This window comes from Rhinopithecus bieti, unplaced genomic scaffold (genome assembly GCF_001698545.2).
Source record: "Rhinopithecus bieti isolate Rb0 unplaced genomic scaffold, ASM169854v2 scaffold_18548, whole genome shotgun sequence".
Classification (NCBI taxonomy): domain Eukaryota; kingdom Metazoa; phylum Chordata; class Mammalia; order Primates; family Cercopithecidae; genus Rhinopithecus; species Rhinopithecus bieti.
In genome coordinates, this window is record NW_016809526.1 from 3,334,177 (window position 1) to 3,362,103 (window position 27,927).

General features: G+C 39.0%; 1 protein-coding gene across 1 annotated transcript in view; it reads right to left on the reverse strand.

Moving 5' to 3' along the window:
- FIG4 (FIG4 phosphoinositide 5-phosphatase) overlaps nt 1-27,927 on the reverse strand; it is a 134,499-nt gene that overhangs the window by 98,623 nt on the left and 7,949 nt on the right. The window contains 2 exon segments of the mRNA XM_017889636.1: nt 10,735-10,858; nt 12,596-12,694. Coding sequence (XP_017745125.1) covers nt 10,735-10,858; nt 12,596-12,694 — 223 coding nt within the window.

Consider the following 27,927-nt stretch of genomic DNA (forward strand, 5'->3'; position numbering starts at 1 on the left):
AAAGAAAGAGAAAGACGCTTTATAAACTTAGTAATGGCTTTTAGATGCCTATTTAAAAGGCTAAAGGCCTTCAATACATTTCTCACTTTATTATTTCTATGATTTATAGCCACACACATTTTCAGGTGTCTTAGAATTATTCTCTAAGAATATCTATACTGACATTTATCTCACTTAAAAATATTACTCTAAACAAAGCCAAATCATGAGTGATCTCCCATTCACAATTGCTACAAGGAGAATAAAATACCTAGGAATACAACTTACAAGGGATGTGAAAGACATCTTCAAGGAGAACTACAAACTACTGCTCAAGGAAATAAGAGAGGACACAAACAAATGAAAAAACATTCTATGCTCATGGATAAGAAGAATCAATATTGTGAAAATGGCCATACTGCCCAAAGTAATTTATAGATTCAATGCTATTCCCATCAAGCTACCATTGACTTTCTTTGCAGAATTAGGAAAAACTACTTTAAATTTCATATGGAACCAAAAAAAGAGCCCGTATAGCCAAGACACCAAGACAATCCTAAGCAAAAAGAACAAAGCTGGAGGCATCACACTATCTGACTTCAAACTATACTACAAGGCTACAGTAACCAAAACAGCATGGTACTGGTACCAAAACAAATATATAGACCAATGGAACAGAACAGAGCCCTCAGAAATAATACCACATATCTACAACCATCTGATTTTTGACAAACCTGACAAAAACAAGCAATGGGGAAAAGATTCCCTATTTAATAAATGGTGCTAGGAAAACTGGCTAGCTATATGCAGAAAAATGAAACTGGACCCCTTCCTTACACCTTACACAAAAATTAACTCAAGATGGATTAAAGACTTAAATGTAAAGCCTAAGACCATAAAAACCCTAGAAGAAAACATAGGCAATACTGCTCAAGACATAGGCATGGACAAAGACTTCATGTCTAAAAACACCAAAAGTAATGGCAACAAAAGCCAAAATTGACAAATGGGATCTAATTAAACTAAAGAGTTTCTGCATAGCAAAAGAAACTATCATCAGAGTGAACAGGCAACCTACAGAATGGGAGAAAATTGTTACAATCTATCCATCCCACAAAGGGCTAATATTCAGAATCTACAAGGAACTTAAATTTACAAGAAAAAAACAACCCCATCAAAAAGTGGGCAAAGGATATGAAAAGGCACTTCTTAAAAGAAGACATTTATGCGACCAACAAATACATGAAAAAAAGCTCATCATCACTTGTCATTAAAGAAATGCAAATCAAAACCACAATGAGATACCATCTCACACCAGTTAGAATGACGATCATTTAATAGTCAGGAAACAACAGATGCTGGAGAGGATGCAGAGAAACAGAAACGCTTTTACACTGCTGGTGGGAGTGTAAATTAGTTCAACCATTGTGGAAGACAGTGTGGTGATTCCTCAAGAACCTAGAACCAGAAATACCATTTGACCCAGCAATCCCATTACTGGGTATAAACCCAAAGGATTATAAATCATCCTACTATAAAGACACATGCACACATATGTTTACTGCAGCACCATTTACGATAGCAAAAACTTGGAACCAACCCAAATGCTCATCAATGATAGACTGGAAAAAGAAAATGTGGCACATATACACCATGGAATACTATGCAGCCATAAAAAAGAATGAGTTCATGTCCTTTGCAGGGACATGGATGAAGCAGGAAACCATCATTCTCAGCAAACTAACACAGGAACAGAAAGCCAAATACCACATGTTCTCACTCATAAGTGGGAACTGAACAACAAGAACACACAGACACAGGGAGGGGAACATCACACACCAGGGCCTGTCGGGGGATAGGAGCAAGGGGAGGAAGAGCATTAGGACAAATACCTGATGCATGCGGGGCTTGAAACCTAGATGGTGGGTTGATAGGTACAGCAAACCACCATAGCACATGTATACCTATGTAAGAAACCTGCACATTCTGCATATGTATCCCAGAATTTAAAGTAAAAAAAAAAAAAAAAATTACTCTAAACAATTTAATTCATTCATTCCTTTTAGTCTCACTGCAAATAGGACAGAGGTGCCTTAAGCAAAAATGGATATAAGATTAAGAGGAGTTGTTGTTCCACGGGTACAGAGCTTTAGTTTTGCACAGATGAAAAAATTCTCCAGATCTATTGCACAAGATGCATATAGTTAACACTGCTGTACTGTGCACTTAAAAATGATTGCGATGGCAAATTCTGTTTTTTACCAAAATTAAATACACACACACAGATTATAAAAATGAAGAAGAAATTACAGTAAAGGAAATAATGTTTAAAAACATAGTAAGATTAGTCCAAGAATAAAAGTTGTACATAAGAATGAATCTTAAGATCCTATGTACTATTCTCCACATTCGGCTCTCCATTTTCTAATAGATAATGCAAAGAGGAACACACATCCAATTATACCATGCACAGTGGCTGAAAGATAAAAACCAAACTACTATTTGGAGAAGCTACAGTAGTTCCAAGAACTGGGAGACAATTCCAGAGTGAATCCTCACAAAAATGTACGTGCTGTAGAGAACAACCTCAGGAGAATTCTCCAGCAATGTCAAGGACACATTTCTCAATGCTGTTTCATATGCCAAGGCACAATTCAATAAATGTCATTCTTTACAAACTAAAAGAATGCAGCAAGGCACACAGCTGAATGGAGGTCTAATTTCATTTGAAGATAAAAATCTAAGTATCTCTGGTAACAGTTTCCCAAATGTGTTCTCCATGAAATACTAGTTAATGGAATCCCAGGGGGGAGAGGAGTGGCAGTGAGCAAATAATACTGGACTAAGAAACTTAAAACTCCTGAGAACCTTACAGTACTGTGCTAAAGTACACTGTGAATCTTGATAGGAGATAAAAACCAAGTGCCTTTCCAGATTCCTTTGTTCATGGAACCTCCTCCCGCCCCCTGCCTTAAAACAACAACAACAACAACAACAACAACAACAAAAACCAATGGATATACGTTCTGAGGAACATATTTTGGGAAATATTGCCCAAAAGAACAAACTTTATGGACTCTTAATAATCAATGTCAAAAACCAATTTGAGCCAGCTTAAACTAAAAAAGGAATTTATATTAAGGATCCTGAAGTGATGCATGCCACACGTGGGAAACAGTGTGACTGGGCCTCAGGAAAAGCCTAGTCAGATGTGTCTCTGAACATCTACTCCATTCTTCTCTCTCTCCATAGACCAGGCTCCTCCACTTCTCTGGATCACGTAGTAGGAAACACAACTGCTGACAGCTCTGGGCTTTCCATCCAAAACCTTCACTGGAAAGAAAAGGATATTTTATCAAGTTCAATTTCAGAATTCCTGGGAAAGAACTTGGATTGACCCAACTTGGGTCAGGTGTCCAGCCCAGGACCAATCAACTATGGCCAAAGAATAGAATCATGCAGCATTGGAAGCCATTTTATATGATAACTAGGTGGCCTAGATGTGGCTGGGGACATGGTTCCAGTTCCCTGGAAAGTGAATAGGTTGGGCAAAGAAAACAATACATCAAGTAAATTACATATCCTTCATGCAATCTTCCACAAGTATCATTTCTGATAGTTTAGTTGTTCTTTTTTTTCATTAAGCTCTAGGGTACATGTGCACAACGTGCAGGTTTGTTAGCATTAGGAGATATACCTAATGCAAATGACGATAGTTTTGTTTTAAATGAATATTGGAGAGTTATAAATAGAGTTATATTTCATGTCAGATCATTAGAACATAGAGTTCTATATCGGTGACTAAAGAAAGAGCCATATACATTAATGTTCAGCAGCATTATATTCTCAGCAACACACTAGTTGCCATACAATCTTGGTCAAAACTTTCAGGTTCCCTGAACTTTGCTTTGCGAGTTAAAACTAACTTTCTTGGTGGTGGGGAAGAGGGGACACTTCTGAAATAGCAATGCAAGGAGCTCAGCAGACTCTTTCCTAGGAAAACAACCATAACTAGTAAAATAATAAAACAAAGGAAAACATTAAAAGTTTCTGGAAACTGCCCAAAGGGCATACAGAAAGTGGAGAAACATTTATCCAAGAAAATCTACTGAATCTTGGTAAGAACAGCAAGTCTGGGGCATTTGGATCACGGCCTGCTCCCCTTCCACACTGCCTCCCAGTTCAGTGTGACAGAATATCTACTCTGGGCAGATGCAGCCAAGAAGACAGGGCTCCTTCCTTTCTCTCCAGCTCCCAGTCTAGGACCACAATTTCTGCTCAGGATGGGTAGGCCACCAGGTTTTCTCATCCCCACCAACTCTGTGTTGTAAAAGCTCTATTCCAGGCAAGCATGGCTAAGATCCGGGCTCCTTCCTTCAACCAAGCACCGACTCACAGGGTGGAGGCTCTACTCTAGGCATGTCAGGCCAAGAACACAAGGTCCCATCCCTGCCCAGCTCACTGGCTCATAGGGCAAGCTAGAAACAGTCATATACAGCTGTCTTCTCATCAGAAGCAATGAAAGCCAGAATGAAGAGGGATGACATAAAGAACTTATATATATGTAAGTTCTAGTTCCAATAATATATAATATGTATATATAATATACATAATACATATATACACACATATATCCAGAAGAATATATATATATAGTGTGTGTGTATATATATATACACACGCACACATATCCAGAAGAATCTTATATCTAGTTATCTTTCAAAACTAACTTTCTTACACATACATTCTCTCTCTCTGTGTGTGTATGTGTGTGTGTCTCTCTGAGTGTTATAGTCTATGAAGTCTAAGCTAAGATACTGGTGCTCTGAATTTTTGCTCCAGAATTGGCAAATACTTATGATCTATGTCTTGTTATTGTCAGCTGATGAAAAAAGAACTACTAATTGAATACATTAACATGAATGAGTTGAAATCAATAATGGAAAGATGCCTCAAGAATCTTACTGGCCATGCTACTGAGAAAAAAATGCTATTAAAATAATGGAAAATATTTATATTTTAGAAATCCACAAAACACAAAGTGTTTTTTAAAAAAGGTTAGAGACTAGCCAAAAATGACCTCACTAAAGTTGAAGGGCACAGAATGGGAAAGAAGAAAAAAGCTGATGACAACCTCATTAACAGCAACTTAGGAAGTAGTCATCCTTTCAGAAATATAAAACTTACGAAAGTAAGCATTTCAGAAGCAGCACACACACACAAAACTGAAAATGGAATGTAATTGGGATTAAATAATAAATATTTACAAGATAAATTAGTTTTCCTTTTATTCTTGCTGTATATTTATTTTTTAGATAAAATTTCTTACTAATAATAATTTCTCTCAACCTGCATTCCAATTGAATTTTAATTTTATGTTTTTAGCTCCAGGCTATTTATATCATTCTACACTTCCCTTTATAATTTGTGTAAGGGAAAGTGAATATACTTCACAAGAGACACTCTTCTTCTGGCACAAATGGCTTCAGTATATTATAAATGAGATTATTTTCCACTTCCTTTTTACTACCAATTAGAAATGACTCTCAACAATTAAAGGCTTCAGTTTGGCATAGACATCCACCAAGAATCAGCCTGTTCATCCCTTAAAACATGAGTTTAGTGCTATCCAAACTGTTCATTCCTCTAACATGATGAACACCAGAACAAGTTTCTTCATCTTCATTCTATGTACTTCTGACCCCAGACCAATTTCACTGAGTACTTTCCAGAAGACAAGATGACGGTCATCATGCAAAAGTGATTTCTCTCTCTCCAAAATAAAAAAGGCTGTGTCATTTGAGAGGGATGCCAAGCAAAACATATTAAAAAGGACAATATGAGAGAATGGGGTAGTATGCAATTCTGGTGGCTGGAGAGGACCCTCACCAGCCCACTAACAGGCAATAATGTAATATCCTGTTTGGGGGGTCACCATGCCAGCCAGCTATCATCTTGAAAGCCTCCAGTGAGAACAGCACTCCAGCAGAGAAGGACGAAAACCCCCCACAAGGCACCCAGTGCCTTTGTACAAGACAGCTCTCTGGAACCAAAGTGACATCTCTACTATCAAATCATACTGCCCCCTAACTAGTCTGAGATTCACACTTTGTTGGTGTTTTCACTGTTATCTTGGATCTGCAGTCTATTTTTAACGGTGTTGTTTTAAATAATAGCTTAGTCCATCACAGTCTACAGTATTGACACTTCTTATTTTGCCACTCCCTTTCAACATACTAGAGGCTTAGAAGAGTGTCGTCTGACAGATGACAGTGGCAGAAAAAGGACACGTACCTAAGGGCTATGCATGAAAAGGAGCTGGGATGATAACAAAACTCAGTAGTATGGGCTACAGGTCATTCCATTCATGTGTCCTAGGACCACATAAAACAACTTAGTGATGGATGCTCACGATCCCATCCAGTGGTTTCCCAAACTTCCTGCTGGCTGTCAAATAACAAAGGAACAGATCAGGAATTGGCCAGGCAGCTACAGGACTGGATTAATCCATTTATAGCAAGGAAAATCCTCTAGGTCAGTAATATTCAAAATATGGCCTAGGGACCAGTGCTGGTCCATGAGCTTTCAGACCTGGCCCATGAAAATATAAGTAAACAAACTGAAAAGAAGGATTTAGAAACTTTAGAACAATTTAGATTGTCCCACAGCATCTGCGTGCATGATCAATGAACCTGCCCTCACATAGGGCATATACCAGTTTGGATAGTACTAAACTCGTGTTTTAAGTCACATGTGGTGTTAGTCTGCAACATGTGATATATGTGAGGGAGGGGGAGAAAAATAGTCCTTTATTACAGATCGTAGAGAAGTATTGTTCAAGATTCTCATGATATGTATACTAAATAAACCATGACAACAATCCAAAACATTCCAACAAAAATATTTTCCACAGATTCAGCATGTTCAAACAGTTAGTGAAGAAAGTATTTTAGCCACAGAATAGAACACAACCATTCTAGTCATTTCACAAATGTATTATTTTGACAACTAGACTACACATTTTTCAAAGTATTTTGTGTTAATAATTTCAGCATTCAGTACATTTCTGAGCTTGTACTAGAAAAATCATAGACTTTTATTACTCTCTGTTTACTTTTCACTGATTCTTAACTTTACATGACTGAAGTAGGATACATAAGGCACATTTCCATAAAATACCAAATGTTTACCAGTACATTACTGTCCTACTTTACTTGCAGGTTAACCTTACGGTAACTTCACCATACATGCACAGTCTCAAAGCTAAAAGGGCTCTAAATTCAACAGATATAGCTAAGAATATCACCTTTAAAAGAAACATGGAGACACCTTCAGCCCTCACCCAGAGTTTATTAATCAAAACTTCTGTGCAAAGTAAACATCTGGTTACAAACTTGGTTATCAATTGATTCAAAGGAAAGTTCTAGTTTTACAAGCTTGGTTATCAATAGGTTAAAAATGAGGCAAAGAATATGCTAAAAGCAAACATGTCAAGAACAATAAAAGGTGACCGAAGCATCACAAGAAAAAAACAGTCCAGCAGTCTAGAGGCCATTTAACGTAAAGTCAAACAGCCCAATACAACTCTGGAATACCCAACGACAGCTATTTTTAAACACAGTTCAGGCTGAGCACACTGGCTTATGCCTGTGATCCTAACACTTTGGGAGGCCAAGGCAGGAGGATTGCTTGTGCCCAGCAGTTTGAGGCTAGCCTGGAAAACACAGTGAGACCCCCACCTCTAAAAAAAAAAAAGAAAAGAAAAAAAATTAGCTGGGCGCGGTGGCATATGCCTGTAGTCCCAGCTACTCAGGAGCCTGAGGCAGGTAGATCACTTGAGACCAGGAGGTAGAGATTGCAGCAAGCTATTATTTGCCACTGTACTCCAGCCTAGGTGACAGAGCGAGGTCCTGCCTCAAAAAACAAAAAAACAAACAAAAAAAAAACCACACACACACAGACACAAACACACAAAACAAAACCCACACAGTTCAATAAGTGATTTTCACTTCATTACATTTAATCAAGAAAACTTTCAATTTTGAATAATAAAATCTGGCCAATAAGGCATTCAACAGTATATACTTAGGAAATGCCTATCAAAAAAGTTGTGGCCAGGCGCAGTGACTCACATCAGCAATCCCAGCCCTTTGGGAGGCTGAGACAGGCAGATTGCTTGAGGCCAGGAGCTTGAGATCAGCCTGGCCAACATGGTGAAACTCCATCTCTACAAAAAATGCAATAATCAGCTTGGCATGGTGGTGCGCACTGGTAATCCCAGCTACTCAGGAGGCTGAGGCACGAGAATGGCTTGAACTCAGGAGGCGAGGGTTGCAGTTAGCCAAGATCATGCCACTGCATTCCAGCCTGGGTGACACAGCAAGGCTCTGTCTCAAAAAAAAAAAAGTTGTAATAAAGTATCAACATTTAAGGGAACAAGCTTAAACTATTATGTAACTATTATTTAAATTAGAGTCTACCATATTTAAAACACATTTTATTTATAGTATTTTTTTCTTAAATTTAAAATATAAGCAGGACTGAAAGTGGAATTTAACATATTGGCATTTATGGCATTTAAACACATGAACTCACATGACACATACAGACATACACATTCCCACAAACACTCATTCATTCAACGTGTAACCAACCTCAAGGGCCTTCTCAAGACTGAGCAGAAGGCAAAGAAAAAGGGCTAGGCCTGAGGAGAAGAAACGAGTCATGTTACACTACTCTTTACCTTCCCCAGCAGCCACCTAACACACAAAAAGAGCCTAAAGAGATTATGTATGAAGAGCAATGAGAGCAATCTTAGAAAAGCAAACTCCAAGGATGGCAGAATATAATCAAAGTTTTCATAGACATAGAGTCGCAAAATAGAAGGTGCTAATCAGAAGACCCAAAATAAGAATCTGAAAACATACAGTATAGTCAAGTCCATATTAATTTTGTTAATATCTATAGAAACCACTGATATGGTTTGCATTTGTGTCTTCACACAAACTTCATGTTCCATTGTAATCCTCCGTTGTTGGAGGTGGGGCCTGTTTGGAGGTACCTGGTTCCTGGGGGTGGATCCTTCATGAAGTTTACAACCACCCTTTTGATGCTATTCTCGTGATACAGCGTTCTCATGAGATCTGGTTGCTTAAAAGTGTTGCTTAAAAGTATGTGGCACCTCCCCACCCTTCCTTAATTAAGCTCCAGTCATGTAAGACACACCTGCTGTACCTTCACCTTCTGACATAATTGTAAGTTTCCCAGGGCCTCCTGGAAGCAGAAGCTGCTATGCTTTCTGTACAGCCTACAGAACCATGAGCCAATTAAGCCTCTTTTCTTTATAAATTACCCAGTCTCAGGTATTTCTTTATAGCAATGCGAGAACGAACCAATACAACCACTTAATATTACATACAATCCAGTAGGTTTAAGAAACACAGAGATAATTTCCTAAGTGTTTATAGATAAAAAGACTCAAAATAAGGTGCTGGCAGCAGTGATGCTAAAATACAATAGCCCCCTGCTTTGGCTTTCAAAGTCCGAAGCAATCTGGCCTCGCCTGACTACTCCCGAGCATTCCCAGCACCTGTGGGTACCTTCATGAATGTCCCTCTGCTGTCACCCTCACTGGAGTTCCCTCTTTTCTTCTCTGCATTTATCCATACCTTGTTCCTCCTTCAAGGTACAGCTCATGTCTCATTTACTATGGGAAATCTTTCCTGGCCATTCCAGGTCCAAGTCATTTACCTCTTCTGTGATCTCCAACACCAACGAATTCATGCTACACAGCTTGGCTCTTACTTATAATCTTAGTTGTTTTATGTACACTGGATTTTGTCCTCTGCCACAGATCAATCAGGGACAAACCCATAGTACAGTAAAGACAGGTTTATTGATGCACCACAAGGAGGGACAATGCATATCAGAGAAACCATGGACTATCTTGCTAAACGAGTTATTAACGAATTGGGGGAAAGGTGGAGCTTAGGTAAAATTTAAATGAAGAGGCTCAAACCAAAGCAAGGTGATACTTAAAGAGATCAATATCACATTTGGACTATGAAGTAGACCAAGGGTCCTGTTTCATTGAAAACAACAGAATCATCATAACTATGGACTACTGCATTCAGAAACCTTGTATCTGAAGCTCTGCACCTGAGTTGGTAAACCAAAGCAGCTTCTCTGTGTCACAGTGACTTGGGTTGTCCAAGTAAATGTGGGATGTTTTATCTTACTAACACAGTTTCAAACAGTGGAGTTTCTGATGGTCTGTGATTTTAGAAACCAAAGTTTCTCAGTGAGTTAAAAAAAAAAAAAAGCTGTCATCCAAAGAAGGGGGTTATGGCATTTTATAACTATAGACTAACCTTAGGAGAAATTCCTATTAATTTTAAATCCAGTTTTATGTGATTTGTTACTCCAGCTGATGAATGGCAGGGTGGATGTTTACAGTCCAAGCTAATTTTCACTTTTTCATTCACCAACGAGCCAGACAGCAACCTCCTCAAAGGCCAAAAACATTTCTATATTTGTTTGTATCCTAAATAAAACCGAGCAGTGCTAAGTGCATAAGCAGATGCTATAGAAGTGCTGTTTGTTATCCGATGGATGGATAATAAAGTTTTAAATAACCAAAGCTACAGGTAATTATAATTTTAAAGCTTTATAGCCTTATAAACTCCTTTAAGTAGTCTATGTAGAGAAAACAAAAACAAAAAACAAAAGATTGTAAGAAGGGGGCAGATTTCTTACCCACAACACCAAATGCTGAAACCGCTCGAAATAAGCCCGAGGATCCCTTCTGTCCCATCTTTGTTCTATTTCCAAGATCCAAGCGGCCAAGAAGTTCCCTTACTTCTTGTTGAGTATAGACATGCTAAAAGTAAGCACATTTACTCTGTAAGGTTGTGCTTAGACTGTAGATTATTTATTATTTGTGCCTGAAAGTTAAAAGTTACCTACAAGCATCATCAGGTATTTCATACAGAAGTATACAATAGTACACAAGTAAGCTACAATTTTAAGAAGCTAACAAGTTCTCTAACATTAGCAATTAAGGTTGGTTATTGGATCATGCTGCTATACTAAAAAAAACTGTCCAAACCTTATACTCTAAACCAGAGATGCAGAGATTTAAGGGATCTACAGGTAAATTTCAAGAGTCCATGAATCCCTTAAAACTATATGTAAAATTCTGAGTAAATGTGCATCTTTATGAGAAGGCCCACAGATTTTCTCAGCATTTCAAAGGGCTCCGTGACTAATTGCTCCCATCTCCAAATAAAGCCAAGAACCATTACATTATATTGTTTAAAATGTTCAGATAGGTGGGGGCAGAATGGACCCCAGGAGTAGCATGGGAAATCATAGAAAGAATTTATCTAATATTATTACAACACAGAAAATAGTTTTGTTACAAGTAGCTTAGTGAAAATGGATTCCAAACTGTAGTTACTACATATTTGAGAAACCAGGAATCTTTATGGATTCAGAAATATTCACAGAAAGGAATTTCAATACAAAATGTAACTTAAGTTCTTTTGTGTGAAAAAGTTAAACTTAACTGTTCAAACCACCATATAGTATTTCACTTTTGACTAACAGCTTCAGGTTTTTGTGCCACCCGAATTCCAGCCTCTGTATTCTTGACTCTGGATAATCTAACTTCTGGATAAGAACAGCTTAACATTTCCTTAGTGTATAGCAAATCATCAGAAAAGGTCCTAGAGCTGATTTTTAGGAGCAAAATAAAGTCTGTAGCATAGAAGTCTTCCCTGACTTCAAGTAGCTTGATATTAAAGAACCACAATAGATCATCTCTTTGGCAGATGTAATATTAAGTTACATTGAATCCTTAAAATGTCAGCTCTTTAAGAAACAATACTCGTTATCTTACCCTAAGAGTGTGTTTTTGAAAACAAGTCAAAACGAGGGGCAAAGTATAATTCTGGCATACTTCTTGACACCAGTCAATACATCAGTGATTTCTAGAAATCAGATTGGATACATGTGCATAACGTGCAGGTTTGTTACATATGTATACTTGTGCCATGTTGGTGTGCTGCACCCATCAACTCGTCAGCACCCATCAATTCATCATTTATATCAGGTATAACTCCCAATGCAATTCCTCCCCCCTTCCCCCTCCCCATGATAGGCCCCGGTGTGTGATGACCCTAGAACTTAAAGTATTAAAAAAACAAAAAAAACAAAAAAAAACACGTATATAACAACTCATCAAACATTCCTGTATAACACAAGGCATTTAAAACATTCAAATTACCTCTATAATGCTTAAATAAGTAAGTATATATATGGGTGTCTTGGTTTGTAGCATGCAAAGATACTGTACAATTTTAGACATGAATTACATTTTCTTTCTACACTGCTGTAAACATGAACTGTAATACAAACAATAAAATAAATGTTAAAGATTCAAAAAAAAAAAAAAAGAGATCAGATTGGAGATTCAAATTCTAGCCAACCAAGAAAATAACTGAAACCTTCAGATTTATGATAAAATAATATATCACTAAAAACTGTAAGGATATTTCATATTCTTTAAACAACAGGTATGAAAGTTTTTTTGCAGTCAGGTTTGGAGGATACTTACCCTGTCATCAATTATGACCAAATCTTTTGGTTCTGTTCTATCAATCTTCAAGACACGATATTTCGTTTCTGCATTATTGCTCCCAACTAGGAAGTATCTCTATAAATAAAAAGGAATGTCATTAGTTTATCAAGGCATTTTGCCCTATACACATTTTATACCACTTCAGTTTTTGAAATTAAATACATTAATAAAGTCAGGTTACTTTTTAAAGAAATATTTCTGTTATGTATAACCGGCAGATTAAAGGAAAGCTGACTCCAAAAGGTCAATTTTAAAATTAAAATATTCCTAGTGGTTTCATGATAAAGATCAGTCTGATGTCTGAAATGTGCCCAGTAACCAGGTCAGATGAATTCAATTGTCATCTGAATTTAGATAAATTCATAAATTTAGAGATTAATCTAACTGATTGGAGGCTGATGTTTAAGCTTTACCAGGAAGAAGCTCAGGTAAAAATTCTAAAGCTCAACATATAATTAGGAATGCTTAGACAATTATAGCTACTAAAGTACTGACAGCTTATCAAAAAACTACTTACAAATTTTCATAAATGTCTGATAATGTCTTTAATATAGCAACTATAAAATCTACCCCAGAGTCCCGTAAATGATTAAAATGGTTGTCCTTCCCAAATGACCTTTTATAGATAAGCTACAAGAAATTATTATTATTCTTTCTTTCCTAAAACAGTTCCCTGGAGCATTCCGACTAAACACAATCACATTAGTCTTATTAAATAAATAATGGAGGGGTGCTGGGCAAGATGGCTGCCTAGAGGCAGCCGGGCAGAGCAGCTGCCACTGAGGGGCTGGGGCAACCGGAGCACTCCCAACAGATCTGCAGAGGGAAGGCACTGAGAGTGGTGGCGGGAAGACACAGAAGCTGGGCTGAAGAGGGAGGAAGTTGGGAACGCTGCATGGGACCACCATGCACCGGCATTCGTTCCTGGCCCCCAGTGACTCTGGGGAAATGGGTGAGTTGAACTGGTGAGAAGAAACTTACTCTCTCCAAGGCCTCTGGAATCCTGACAGAAGGAGACTCCCTGACCACCACAGACATTCGAGTTGGCAGGGAAAGCTGCTTAGAGAAGTGGTAGGGGCAACACGCTGGCTGATGCAGAGCCCAAAGGGTTTGGTATGGGAGCGTTTGTAGTGGAGCCCAGCCAGGCACACTCATCCCGCTAGGGTTGACTTGTTCCCATAGGAGACTTTAGCCCTAGGGGAACTGTCAGACCTGAACTCTGAAGGGCGCTCTTGCCCATCGGACTGGACAGTTGACCGCAGAACCCCTTGGTCTGCTGACTTCTCTCCCAGGGCCCCAGTCCTGCTTTCAGGGCAGCCTCAGGTGCCCTAGGGGCCTGCATCAGAGCCCCTGTGCTGGTAGACTGGTACCTGACTGGTGAAGAGCTCTAGTGGGGTGGCCCCCATGGCCACCCAGCAGCCTACGCTCTCCCTCCCTCCACTGCAGCTTCCCCCAGGCTCACCACCACTTCCAACATCACTTTGCCAACGTGTGTGCACGGACGGGTTTTGTCTTCCTTGCCCTACCAGTGCATGTATGCGCATGTACCCTTGTCCTGCCACTGCTGCAGTTGGGGGTGCAATCCACCTCCCTCCTTCAGCTGCACTGCCATTGCAGCTGGAGCCTTGGTGGGCACAGAGCCAGCCTCCCCCATCCTCATCCCACCCCTGTGCCAATGCTGCCATGGGAGTGAAACTAGGCACAGAGACCAGTGGACCCTCCCCAACCCTCAGTGACCACAATTGCCTTCAGCACACAGAGAGTGTATATAGACCTGCATCTACCAGTGCCCTGCCCCTGTGCTAACAGGATCACCATGATGACTACATGCACACCAGCAGGGCCTCCCTCACCTCCTGAGCTATGCTGCCTCTGCTGCTGCTGTGAATGCCCACATGGAGGCAGGCACCTGCTGGCACCCTGCTGCAGCCACCATGCTTTCGCTGCCACTGGCGCATGTGAATGAGAAAAGATCCCACTGCCACCACACCATGAAACGCTTTGGCTGACACCATCCATCAAAGTGTAGTGACCAGCAGTCACTACACGTTGGCACCCTCAGCACATTGGATACCTAACCTCAAGGAGCCAGAGAACAAAGTCAGAGCCCAATGCAAGTACTCCAGCATTAGAGCACACAGTCCAGGAGTTGGCAGCTGAATACTGGCCCCTATAATCTTCCAGAAACAAAACCTGTCAACTGAATCCACCTTATCCCACAATCGAACCCTTAAGGTCATCAAACAGGATAAAAGAAAAAAAAAGCCATACAAAGGTCAACAGCTTCAAAGACTGAAGAAATATTAGCCCACAAAGATGAGAAAGAACCAGCACAAGAACTCTGACAACTCAAAAAGCCAGAAGTGCCTTTTTTCCTCCAAAGGACTGCACTATTTCTCCAGCAAAGGTTCTGAACCTGGCTGAGATGGCTGACATGACAGAAATAGAATTCAGAATAGGAATAGAAATGAAGTTCATTGAACTACAGGAGTATGTTAAAACCCAATCCAAGGAAGCTAAAAATCATTATAAAAAATGACAGACAAAATAGCCAGCATAGAGAAGAACATAACTGACCTGACAGAGCTGAAAAATATACTACAAGAATTTCATAATGCAATCACAAGTACTAATAGCAGAACAAACCAAGCAAAGGAAAGAATCTCAGAGCTTGAAGACTGGCTTTCTGAAATAAGACAAGAATGGAGAAAAAAAGAATGAAGAGGTATGAACAAACACTCTGAGTAATATGGGATTATGTAAAGAGACTGACTCTACAACTCACTGGTATACCAGAAAGAGAATGGAACCAATTGGAAAACATATTTCCAGATATCATCCATGAGAAATTCCCCAACCTATCTAAAGAAGCTGACATTCAAATTAAAGAAATGCAGAGAACCCCAGTCAGATACTTCACTAGAAGATCACCCCCAAGGCACATTATCATCATATTCTCCAAGGTCAAACGAAAGAAACAATGCTAAAGGCAGCTAAAGAGAAAGGTCAGGTGACCTAAAAAGGGAAGCCCATCGGACTAACAGTAGACCTCTCAGCTGAAACCCTAAAAGCCAGAAAAGATTGGGGGCCAATATTCACCTTCTTGAAGAAAATAATTTCCAACCCAGAATTTCATATGCAGCCAAATTAAGCTTCACAAGCAAAGGAGAAACAACATCCTTTTCAGATAAACATGCTGTGGGAATTTGTTACCACCAGAACTGCCTTGCAAGAGCTCTTGAAGGAAGCACTAAATATGGAAAGGAAAGGCCATTCCCAGCCAACTACAAAAACACACTCAAGTACACAGACCAGTGACACTATAAAGCAACCACATAAACAAGTCTCCAAAATGACCAGCTAACATCCTGATGATAGGTTCACACATACCAATTCTAACCTTGAATGCAAATGGACTAAATACCCCATTTAAAAAGCACACAGTGGCAAACTGGATAAAGGACTAAGACCCATGAGTATGCTGTCTTCAAGAGACCCATCTTACATGCAATAGAACACATAGGCTCAAAAAAAAGGGACAAAGTAAAATCTGTCAAGCAAACAGGAAACAGAAAAAAGCAGGGGTTGCAATTCTAGTGTCTGACTAAACAGACTGTAAACCAACAAAGATTTTTTAAAAAAGACAAAGAAGGGCATTACATAATGGTAAAGGGTTCAATTCAACAAGAAGATACAACTAATATATATATGCAGCCAACACAGGAACACTCAGATTAATAAAGCAAGCTTTTAGAGACCTTCAAAGAGACTTAGACTCCCACACACTAATAGTGGGAGACTTTAACACCACACTGACAATAGTAGACAGATCATCAAGACAAAATGAACAAGGATACTCAAAATCACAGGTGAACTAAAGGAGACTGAGACACAAAAAACTGTTCAAAAGGTCAACGAATCTAGCAGCTGTTTTTTGTTTGTTTGTTTGTTTAACTAATAAAATATATAGACTGGAAGCTAGACTAGTAAAGAAAAGAGACAAGATTCAAACAAACACAATCAGAAGCAACAAGGGGGATATTAACGCTGATCCCACAGAAATACTAACAACCATCAGAGAATAGTCACCTCTATTCACATACACTAGAAAATCTAGAAGAAATGGATAAATTCCTGGACACATACACTGTCCCATGACTGAACCAGGAAGAAACTCAATCCCTGAACAGACCAGTAATGAGCTCTGAAATTGAGGCAGTAATTAGCCTACAAGAAAAAAAAAAAAAAAAACCCACATCCAGACAAATTCCAAGCTGAATTCTAGAAGACGTACAAAGAAGAACTAGTACCATTTCTACTGAAATTGTTCCCAAAAAACTGAGGAGGAGGGGCTCCTCCCTAACTCATTCTATGAGGCCAGCATCATCCTGATACCACAACCTGGCAGAGATACAACAAAAAAAGAAAACTTCAGGCCAATATCCTTGATGTACACCAATGCAAAAATCCTCCACAAAATACTGGCAAATGGAATCCAGCAGCACATCAAAAAGTATATCCACTATGATAAAGTAGGCTTTATCCCTGGGATGCAAGGTTGGTTCAACGTATGCAAATCAATAAATGTGACTCGCCATATAAACAGAACTAAAGACAAAAATCACATGATTATCTCAATAGAGGCAGATGCTTTCAATAAAATTCAATATCCATTCATGTTAAAAACTCAATAAACTAGGTATTGAAGGAACATACCTCAAAATAATAAAAACAATATATGACAAACCCACAGCCAACATCATACCAAATGGGCAACAGCTGGAAGCATTCCCCTTGAAAACCGGCACAAAACAAGGATGTCTTCTCTCAACACTCTCATTCAACATAGTATTGCAAGTTCTGGTCAGGGCAATCAGGCAAAAGAAATAAAAGGTATCCAAATAGCAAGAGAGAAAGTCAAACTATCCCTTTTTGCAGATAACATGATTCTATTTCTAGAAAACCCAATAGTCTCAGCCCAAAGGTTCTTAAGCTGATAAACAACTTCAGTAAAGTCTAAGAACACAAAATCAATGTGCAAAAATCACTAGCATTCCTATACACCAACAACAGTCAAACTGAGAGCCAAATCAGGAACAAACTCCCATTCACAATTGTCACAAAAAAGAATAAAACACCTAGGAATACAGCTAACTATGGAGGTGAAAGATCTCTACAAGAACTATAGACCACTGCTCAAAGAAATCAGAGATGACACAAATAAATGGAAAAACATTCCATGTTCATGGATAGGAAGAATCAATATTGTGAAAGTGGCCATACTGCCCAAAGCAATTTACAGATTTGACGTTATTCCTATTAAATTACCACTGACATTTTTCACAGAACTAGAAAAAACTATCTTAAAATTCATATGGAACCAATAAAGAGCCCAAATAGCCAACACAATCCTCAGCAATAAGAACAAGGCTGGAGGCATTATGCTACCCAACTTCAAACTATACTACAGGGCTACAGAAACCAAAACAGCATAGTACTGGTACAAAAACAGATACACAGACCAATAGAACAGAATAGAGAACCCAGAAATAAGGCCACATGTCTACAACTATCTAGTCTTTGACAAACCTTACTGAAACAAGTAATGGGGAAAGGATTCCTATTCAATAAGTGATCCTGGGAGAGCTGGCTAGCCATATGCAGAAGATTGAAACCGGACTCCTTCCTTACACCACATACAAAAATTAACTCAAGATGGATTAATGTCTTAAATGTAAAACTCAAAAGTATAAAAACTCTGGAAGATAATATAGGCAATACCATTCAGGACATAGGCACAGGCAAAGATTTCATAATGAAGATCCAAAAGCTATTGCAGCAAAAGCAAAAAATGACAAATGGGATCTAATTAAACTAAAGAGCTTCTGCACAGCAAAACAAATTCTCAAGAGACTAAACAGACAGCTTACAGAATAGGAGAAAATTTTTGCAAACTATACATCTGACAAAGATCTAGTATCCAGCATCTGTGAGGGACTTAAACAAATTTACAAGAAAAAAAAAAACCATTAAAAGTGGGCAAAGCACATGAAGAGACACTTTTAAAAGAAGACATACATGCAGCCAAAATCATATGGAAAAAAAGCTCTCCATCACTGATTATTAGAGAAATGCAAATCAAAACCACAATGAAAGACCATCCCACACCAGTCAGAATGGCTACTACTAAAAAGTCAAAAAACAACAGATGCTGGAAAGGTTTCAGAGAAAAAGGAACACTTATACACCGTTAGTGGGAGTGTATATTAGTTGAACCATTGTGGAAGACAGTGTGGCAATTCCTCTAAGACCTAAAGACAAAAATATCATTCGGCCCAGCAATCCCATTACTGGGTATACACCCAAAAGAATAGAAGTCATTCTATTATAAAGACACATGCACACATATGTTCACTGTAGTACTATTCACAATAGCAAAGACATGGATTCAACCTAAATACCCATCAGTGATAGACTGGATAAAGAAAACGTGGTACATATATATCATGGAATACTACGCAGCCATAAAAAAGTCCTTTGCATGAGCATGGGTGGAGCTGGAGGCCATTATCCTTGGCAAACGAATGCAAAAACAAAAACCAAATACTGCATGTTCTCACTTACAAGTACATGGACACACAGAGGGAAGCAAGAGACACCGGGGTCTTTTGGAGGGTAAAGGGTGGGAGGAGGGAGAGGATCAGGAAAAATAACTAATGAGTACTAGGCTTAATACCTGCGTGACAAAATAATCCGTACAACAAACCCCATGACACAGGTTTACCTACATAACAAACCTGCACGTGTACCCCAAACTTAAAAGTAAAAAAAAAAGAATACTGAGAATGAAAAGAATAATCAAAATATAGAAAAATATTGTATTTAAATGAAAATGCTTTTAAGAAAACTGAAATGAATTATTCTAAAATTATATCTAAAAAATAAGTACAACTTCATTAGCAAAACAGATATTTTGCTTCAAAAGTCCTTTAAAAGTGACACGTTTTAAACATTGCAAAAGTTGAGAAAACACTGCCACAATCAACTCACATTGTGCCATTTACTATTGGACATATAAGGTGTAGATACACAAAGCAACTAAATAACAAATAAGTCTTTCGATATTAAAGGCCAAAATGAAGCACCACTGCACTGCAGCAGATGCCGTCTAAAAAAAAAAAAAAAAAAAAATGAAGAAAGTAGACCATAGGAAATTAGTAAATCAGTGCAGGAAAGATTAATGTGATGAGAAAATGTCAGACAAGTTGAGAAAAACTCATCTGATGAGTTGGGTCTAGAATTGAACCTTCAAGAATGGATAGATGAGACTATAGATGAGAAAAATGTCAGACGAGTTGGGTCTAGAATTGAACCTTCAAGAATGGATAACACTTTAAAAGGTAAGATATTACTGTATATTAGAACATGAACACTTAGATATACTGTTTTAACTTTAAATCTGTAGAAATAGATGGAATTTTTACTATTAAGTATATATATGTGTGTGATATATGTTTATAAAGTTCTGATTTACTGATAGGTTATGAAGAGCAAAACATAACATGTTAAAAATGATGGGTTAGCCTGCTCTCAAGAGGAAAGCTAGTCAAGAAATTCAATCCCGCATCTCCTAGGAGAGGTACAGTTTAGATGACACTATGAGTTATAATGAGGTAGAAATAAAGAAATTATAATAAAAATTAGTGCACTAAGTTGGGACAACCAGTGACAGGATTCGATGTACTGGGGGCACAGTTAGACAAGCAAACAGAAAGAGAAAGGAAGTCAAAGAATCTCAGCCAGGCTTCAGCTAATTCCTGTCCCTGACACCCTACCCACCACTGAGAGGAGAGGGGGTAACCAATCTAACAACATTCACCTAAGAAGAATGGTTTGCAAACTCTATGTGCTTGTTAGCAGAACAGGGAGCCCTTCTTGAGGACTTAAAAAATGGCTTCTAGGAGAGGAAACAGCAAGTGCAAAGACCTGAAAAGGGAAGAAGCCTGGCATGTTTGTTATAGGCACAAGAATAAGCGAGCAAATGTTCGTTCACAAAGCACCTAACACAGTGACTACAGCGGTCAGCATAAAGAAGCCACTCAATAAGTGTTAGTTCCTTTTCTTTCCTTCACTTTGTAAGAAGTCAGTGAGACTATGCCATTGTATTTGAGGAAAAAGACAAACGCCAGAGGAAAACAGAGAGTTAGCCCAAAGGGAGGAAAGCATGTTCAAGACCACAATGGACCCACGATGGGAGAATGCACCAATCTGTTAGTAATCAGTCTATGTCCTCAGGAGGGAAGAGCATGCAAACTGACAACCATGAATAGCATGCTATAACAGAGGTATGAACTAGATGCCATGAGAACACAGGAAGGGCACTTAACTTATCTGGGGATGGTCAGAGCAGGCTGGTGTAGTCCTGATGCTGAGTTTGGCCTTGAAGAACCTCTAAACAGGACTTTGTGCACTGAGCCAAGACAGGGCCAGTGAACCATCCATGTCCACCTGCACCAGTCCCTACTCATCACCTGTTCTCCCCAAAGCACTTTTGTTTCTATCTAAACGTAGTATTTACTTCTGAAAGTCTTGTCTAAAATTGTTTGGGGCTTGTCTGTCCCCTACTATAAGCACCTCGGGAGACTGGGGCTAACTCCTTAACCTCTGGATTTTAATTCCCTAGTCTAGTAGCACAATATGGTACCTCAGGCACTGGCTAAGTGTTAGGTGAAAGAACAGCTATGTACCACAGAGTAATCATTTCATTTGCTGGGTAATTTTCTAAGACATTTACACTAACCCATCTTTTCTGGGTAAGCACATAGAAAAATGGCTCTTAAGTCAACCACTCAGTAAGGAGGCACATCCTAGGTTTAAAAGAGGTAAAATCCCTATATGAAATTCCCTAGAATTTTATTTTTTAATTTTAACTTTTATTTTAGGTTTGGGGGTATGTATATGTGAAGGTTTGCTACATAGGTAAACTTGTGTCACAGGGGTTTGTTGTACAGAATTTTAATAAATCCTACGAAACCTAAAGATTAATTGCAATGGGATTATACTTTGGCAGTCTGTGATTTTAAAAACATATAAATCCTGACATGCTCATTGGCAAATGTGTTATTGGACTTTGAAACACACACTTAGGAAGGCAGATCTGTACCTCCCATATCCAGATTCTTCCAAAGAATCCATGAATCAGACAAAGGCTAAAACCCACAGAATCTGGACATAGATTAGAGTGGAGGGAAAGAAATGGGGAGCACTATAACTACCCGCATTCTCTCTCTTCTCAAATAGTCTAAGAATCCTAAAAATGTTTTGTGCAGAGAATAGCGACCTCACGTGGAGCCAGTTATGTGGGAAAGAAAACCCCTGCTTTTCAGCGGGCCTGTTGTAGACCGCGGAATCACTGCCTGCACTGCCCTCTGGTGGGCAGCTCACCATCCACTTTCACACCAATTTTTTAAGTGGTAACTTCCAGAAAGGCCTTGTTTCTACTCGTTCTTATTTCCTTCCTGTTGAATACATCAACTCTGTATATCCTCAGCCTTTATTACATTTAATAGTATGTCTCAAAATGGACCTCAGCATTTTGGGGATTCAAAATTTCCCTAAAGTTTCCCTCCATTAAATTTTTCTCCACTGTTGATTTTTTTCCCAATTTTTAATTTAAAAAAGTTTTCAAAGACAACAGAACAGTACAACGAACACCCATATACCCTTCATTTAGATTCACCAGCTGTTAACACTTTGTTGCATTTGTTTTCTCCCTCCCCCACTCCTGATAGACACTTTCTTCCTCTGAACCTCTGAAAATGAGTTGCAGGTATCATAACACATAATCACAATATCGATACAATATTATGTATGTACAATTTATATTCCAATTTTCCCCACATCTCTCTATAATATCCTCTATAGCTGGATTTTTAAAAGCCAGAATCTAATCAAGGATCATGTATTACATATCTTTATGTAAAGATATGTTACATCTTTTAAATCTTTTAATCTAGAATAGTCCGTCAGGCTTTGTTTTCATGACTTCATCTTTAAAGGGCCTACTTTTTTTTTTTTTTTTGAGATGGAGTCTCACTCTGTCACCCAGGCTGGAGTGCAGTGGTGTGATCTTGGTTCACCAGAACCTCCGCTTCCTGGCTTCCTGGGTTCAAGCAATTCTCCTCCCTCAGCCTCCTGAGTAGCTGGGATTACAGACATGCACCACGACACCCAGCTACTTTTTTTTTTTTTTTTTGTATTTTTAGTAGAGACAGGGTTTTGCCATGTTGGCCAGGCTGGTCTCGAACTCCTGACCTCAAATGATCCACCTGCTTTGACCTCCCAAAGTGCTGAGATTACAGGCATGAGCCACCACGCCTGGCCCCAAGCCCACATTTTTTTTACATAAATTTTCTTGGTGTTTCTATTGATGTCACACATTTGACCACTGACTAGTAAATGCCTCATATGTGTCAGGAACTGGGCTCGATGCCTGAGGAAAAAGATAAATTGAAGATATATTTTAGAGATATAACTTACTGGTAGATGGGATCAGGAAGGAGAGTAATAGATCCAAGTACCTTTAAGCAGACAGCTAGATGATGGTGCCACTTACTGATGTCCAGATGATTGGAGAAGAAACAGGTTTGAAGGGAAACCAAGAGTTCTGTTTACAACATGCCCAGAGAGGCCAAGTGAGAACTCAGTGGGTAAAAGAGCTCAGTGGGTGCCATGCACGTATGCAGCATTTAAAGCCATGGGACTGGGTTAAACCTACTAGAGAGAGTAGGGAGTGTGATGAGAGCCCAAAAAAGCTAGCCTGAGGAACTTCATTATTTAGAGGCTGGATATGCAGAAGGAACCAGCTGAGAAGATTGGGAGGAATGGCTGGTGAATGAGAAAACCCCAGCACAGGGCGGACTCATCAAAGCAAAGAAAGATCATCTGGGAAAGGAGAAAGGTTCAGTTTATTGACATCAGATGCTGCTGAGAAGTCAAGTCAATAAGAACAGAGCATCTGACGACAGGCGCTTATGAGTGGCCCTTCTGTGGGCAGTCTCAGGGACAGAGCGGGGGCAAGATCCACAACAGAGGTGTCTGAACCGCAAAACAGGTAGAATCCTGGATAAAGATTGGGGAGTGGACACCTCTGGTCCTCCCAAACATCTTACTAAAACCATAGTAAAGTTTTTTATGTTCGTTTTTAGGCTCAAGCCCCAAGAGCAAAAGGAGGAACAAAGATAAAGGGGAAAAATAAAAACCATTTGAAACTGAAAAGCATGTGTACCAAAGCTGACTCCTAAAGTGGCAATGGAAAAGTCAAGAAGCAATCCAATTTACATAATAGAACCTCCAAAAGGGAATTTGAGAATTTGAGGCCCCATACCTCTGTAGTGTCAGAAGAAGATAAAAAGAAGGGAGCACAAAAAGAAGTTAGCACAGCTTCTAAAAGAAAAAAAAAAACAAGTTTCAAACTAAAGACCTCGAACAGAGTAACATTAGAAGCTCTCAGCAACAATGCTGGAAGATGGAAGAGAATGACATAAGGCCTTCAAAATTCCAAAGGAAAATTCATTCCAATCCTTAATTCAATATTTATTTTATCAATCAAACCTGAGGGTGGCATAGGACATTTTTAGACATGCATGGGCTTAAAAAAAAAAAAAAAAATGACCTTTCCATGAACCCTTTCTCATGAAGTAATTAAAGGAAGTACTCTACCAAAATGAGGCCATAATCAAGAAACAGGAAATGATGGGATCCAGGAAAACAGGGAAACTGTCATAGACAGTATGATGTAGGGTAACGGTGAAGGGAAACCCCAGGATGGCAGCTGTAGTGCAGACCTTGGGAGCATCCAGTCTGGACTAAAGCCATTGCTTCAAGATGAAACCCAGAAGAATACTTAAGGGGTGTGAATGTGTTGAGAGATTTATACATCTAGAGGAAAGTCAGGGTTCAATTTGTTACAAATTCATAGTAAGAACTAGGGAGTGAAATAAGACGGAAAAGTCATCTCAAGTATTGGCAGAGTCTGAAGAAGCAAAAGGCCCCTAGTTCAAATGGTAGAGGGAAAGGAGATAAATAAAATATCCAAGAAGAACAGGGAAGGAAAGCGAGCAGTAATTGGAGCACACAGGATTTCCACAGACCAGGCATGCCTCACAGCCAGACTCCCTAAATGCACATATACATGCAAGTAGGTGCCTACAAATCAACATCACTGGGGAAAAGGTTTGTGTGTTTGTAGATACATTGGGGCTTGGGATTTGGCAGGAGTTTGGGTGGAGAATTAGGATACCAAAAAAAGCTACATTGAAATAATACCTGTTAAGATAGAAGATGAGCTAAGCTGGCTCTCTTCTGAAAGTTAAGTGTCATTGTTCAAGAAAAGCTCAAAATTTCAATATAGCTTTAACACAGGTGACTTGGTATAAAGATGAGTATTTCTAAACTATATATGTGAAATCCACAATGGAATAAAATAGGTAATCCATTTAACGGGAAATTCAGTATCTACTAACATTATCTCCTTTTATAATGACAGGCTAATTAATCACTCACTTTTCATCTGAGGGAGGAAAATCAGCCTTCTTGAAAGAAATTTTAGGTTGTATGACAGCTTCAATTCATGTTAAACTTCACTTGAACTTTCAGATTAAATGTATTTATTTGTAAAGAGCACCACAAAGTTGCTTCTCCCAATCTAACAGTATTGCAAGCCTGACTTCTCACTTAGTCCAGTAATCCCAGTAATTGGGTAATGCAGCCCAGAAGGGGGAAGTGAATCTCAAGAGAGGTCTGCAAGTCTATCCATTAGAGCTTCAGGGCTTTACTCTGGGGAAGCTTCAAATCCTCTGTAGAAGCAAGAAGAATGTCACCTCCAACCACACACTCTACACCAGTTATTAATATAATCGCTGTTTCTCTCTCTCACTTTATATACTTTGGTTTCCTTTTCCAATCCTTAGTCAACTACACCCTATATTGCTCTCTCCCATTCCCTGATTACACAAATCAAGGCTAATTAAGAAAGGTGCATTTCCTCGCCATGTGGTTCTTGTTTTATTCTACTTTCTGTGATGGGGGTGGGAAGGAGCTTCCTTAAATCCTTTTGGAACAAGGCAGACAATAAATGCATACATGTATGCTAACAATCTTGAACAAGTAAGAGTAAAGATTATCCTAACAACTTTCATCTCCCCACCCCCTGCAAAACAGACACATGCAGACCTAGTTCTGTTTAGCTACCAATTTTAACATCAACCATTATGTGTTCATTTCTTTGTTATGAAATGGTCACTTATTGTGATGCTAAGATCCCTATGCCATCACATATTAAGCAAGGGCAACTTCTTGTAAAGGCAAACTGCAGTTTCACCCAGGATAACTTCAAGTTGCTAAATCTCTGCTGGAAATTCCTAGTTGCACTGGGCTGTATGACTGTTAGCGCTGCATTAGGCCTGGGCCACAGGGCATATTAGGGACCAGAGCAGAGTCACAAGAGCTAAGGAGCATACTGAAGGTGCTGGGTGCCAAAGAGAATAGGTAAGTTTGGGAAAGGGTCAACCCTCACAAGCTGGAACTACACTTCCTGCATGTCATCTGCCAACACAGCTCCCTCTCCTCTCCAAATACTCCTCAAAATCCACCTGTATACACAGAGAACAATAATGACCTGAACTTCACCTCCAGAGCAAGTCTACCCAATCATCTTTCTAAATGAAGGCTCAGGACAAGAGACAGCCCATCTTGTCCACTGTCTCTTTTGCTCATTAATGTGTCTCCTAATTCCTTCATAACCAATTAAAGGTAGAGTGTCCCTGATCTGAAAATGCTTGGAACCAGAAGTGAATCAGATTTTGTATTTTCTTAGATTTTTAAAATATACATAATGAGCTATCCTGGGGATGCGACCCAATCTAAACATAACAATTTATGTTTCATATACACCTTAGAGACGTAGCCTAAAGGTAGTTTTATACAATGTCTTAAATAATTTTGTGCATGAAACAAAGTTTGCATACACTGAACCATCAGAAAGCAAAGATGTCACTAGCTCAGCCACCCATGTGGACAATCCATAGTTGTTGGCATTACCACTTGTGGTGTCAGGTCATGTCCAAAAAAATTTTGGATTGTGGAGCATTTCAGATTTCATATTTTCAAATTAGGGATACTCAACCCATAATACACCCCCATCAACCAAAACAAGAATGCCCATTTCTTTCAAACACTTCCCAGCAACGGCTTTGGCAAATCTTTGCCATTCTAACAGGGGAAAAAAGGGAATCTATTTTCATTTTATTGCTTTAATTACTTGCAAGTTGAATATCTTTTCATATTCAAACTTCTTTTTAGTGAGCTACTTGTTTATACCCTTGTCCTTTTATTGGGTGTTTTATTTTCAGACTGATTTTATAAGATATTTTTGCACGTAAGGATATACTGCTTTATCTGTTGTCCAGATTACCAAGACTTTCACCATCTGTCATTAATCTTTTGACTACTTTTAAATTTACATTGATAGTTTTAAATGTTTTATATTAGAAAAGAAAAAAATTAAGTCAATGGTATAAATCTCTATCTTATGAAGCTAGAGAAAGATGAACTGATTGCTATGGTCTAAATGTTTGTGTCCTCCCAAACATTTAAAATTCGTATGTTGAAACCTAATCCTTAATGCAACAGTATTCAGAAGTGGAACTTCTTGGAAGTGATTCAATCTTGAGAGCAGAGCCCTCCTGAATGGGGATAGTGCACTTATGAAACAGGCCCGATGAAGCCTTATTTGCTCTTTCCATCGTGTGTAGACACAGCAGGTCCTCACCAGACACTCAATCTGCCAGTGTCTTGATCTTGGACTTACCAGCCTCCAAACTGTGAGAATCAAATGTTCATTGTTTATAAGCCACCTAGTTGATGGTATTTTGTTATAGCAGCCTGAACAGAATAAGACACTGATTAATCCAAAATGCACATGAGAGGCCAGGCACAGTGGCTCACGCCTGTAATCCCAGCACTTTGGGAGGCTGAGGCAGGCAAATCACTTGAAGTCAGGAGTTCCAGACCAGCCTAGCCAACATGGTGAAATCCTGTCTCTACCAAAAATAGAAAACATTAGCCAGGCATGGTGGTGTGGGCCTGTAGTCCCAGTGACTGGGGAGGCTACGGTAGGAGAATCGCTTGAACCCGGGAGGCAGAGGCTGCAGTGAGCCAAGATCGAGCCACTGCACTCTAGCCTGGGTGACAGAGCAAGACTCCATCTCAAAAAAAAAAAAAAAAAAAAAAAAAAAATCTATATAGGG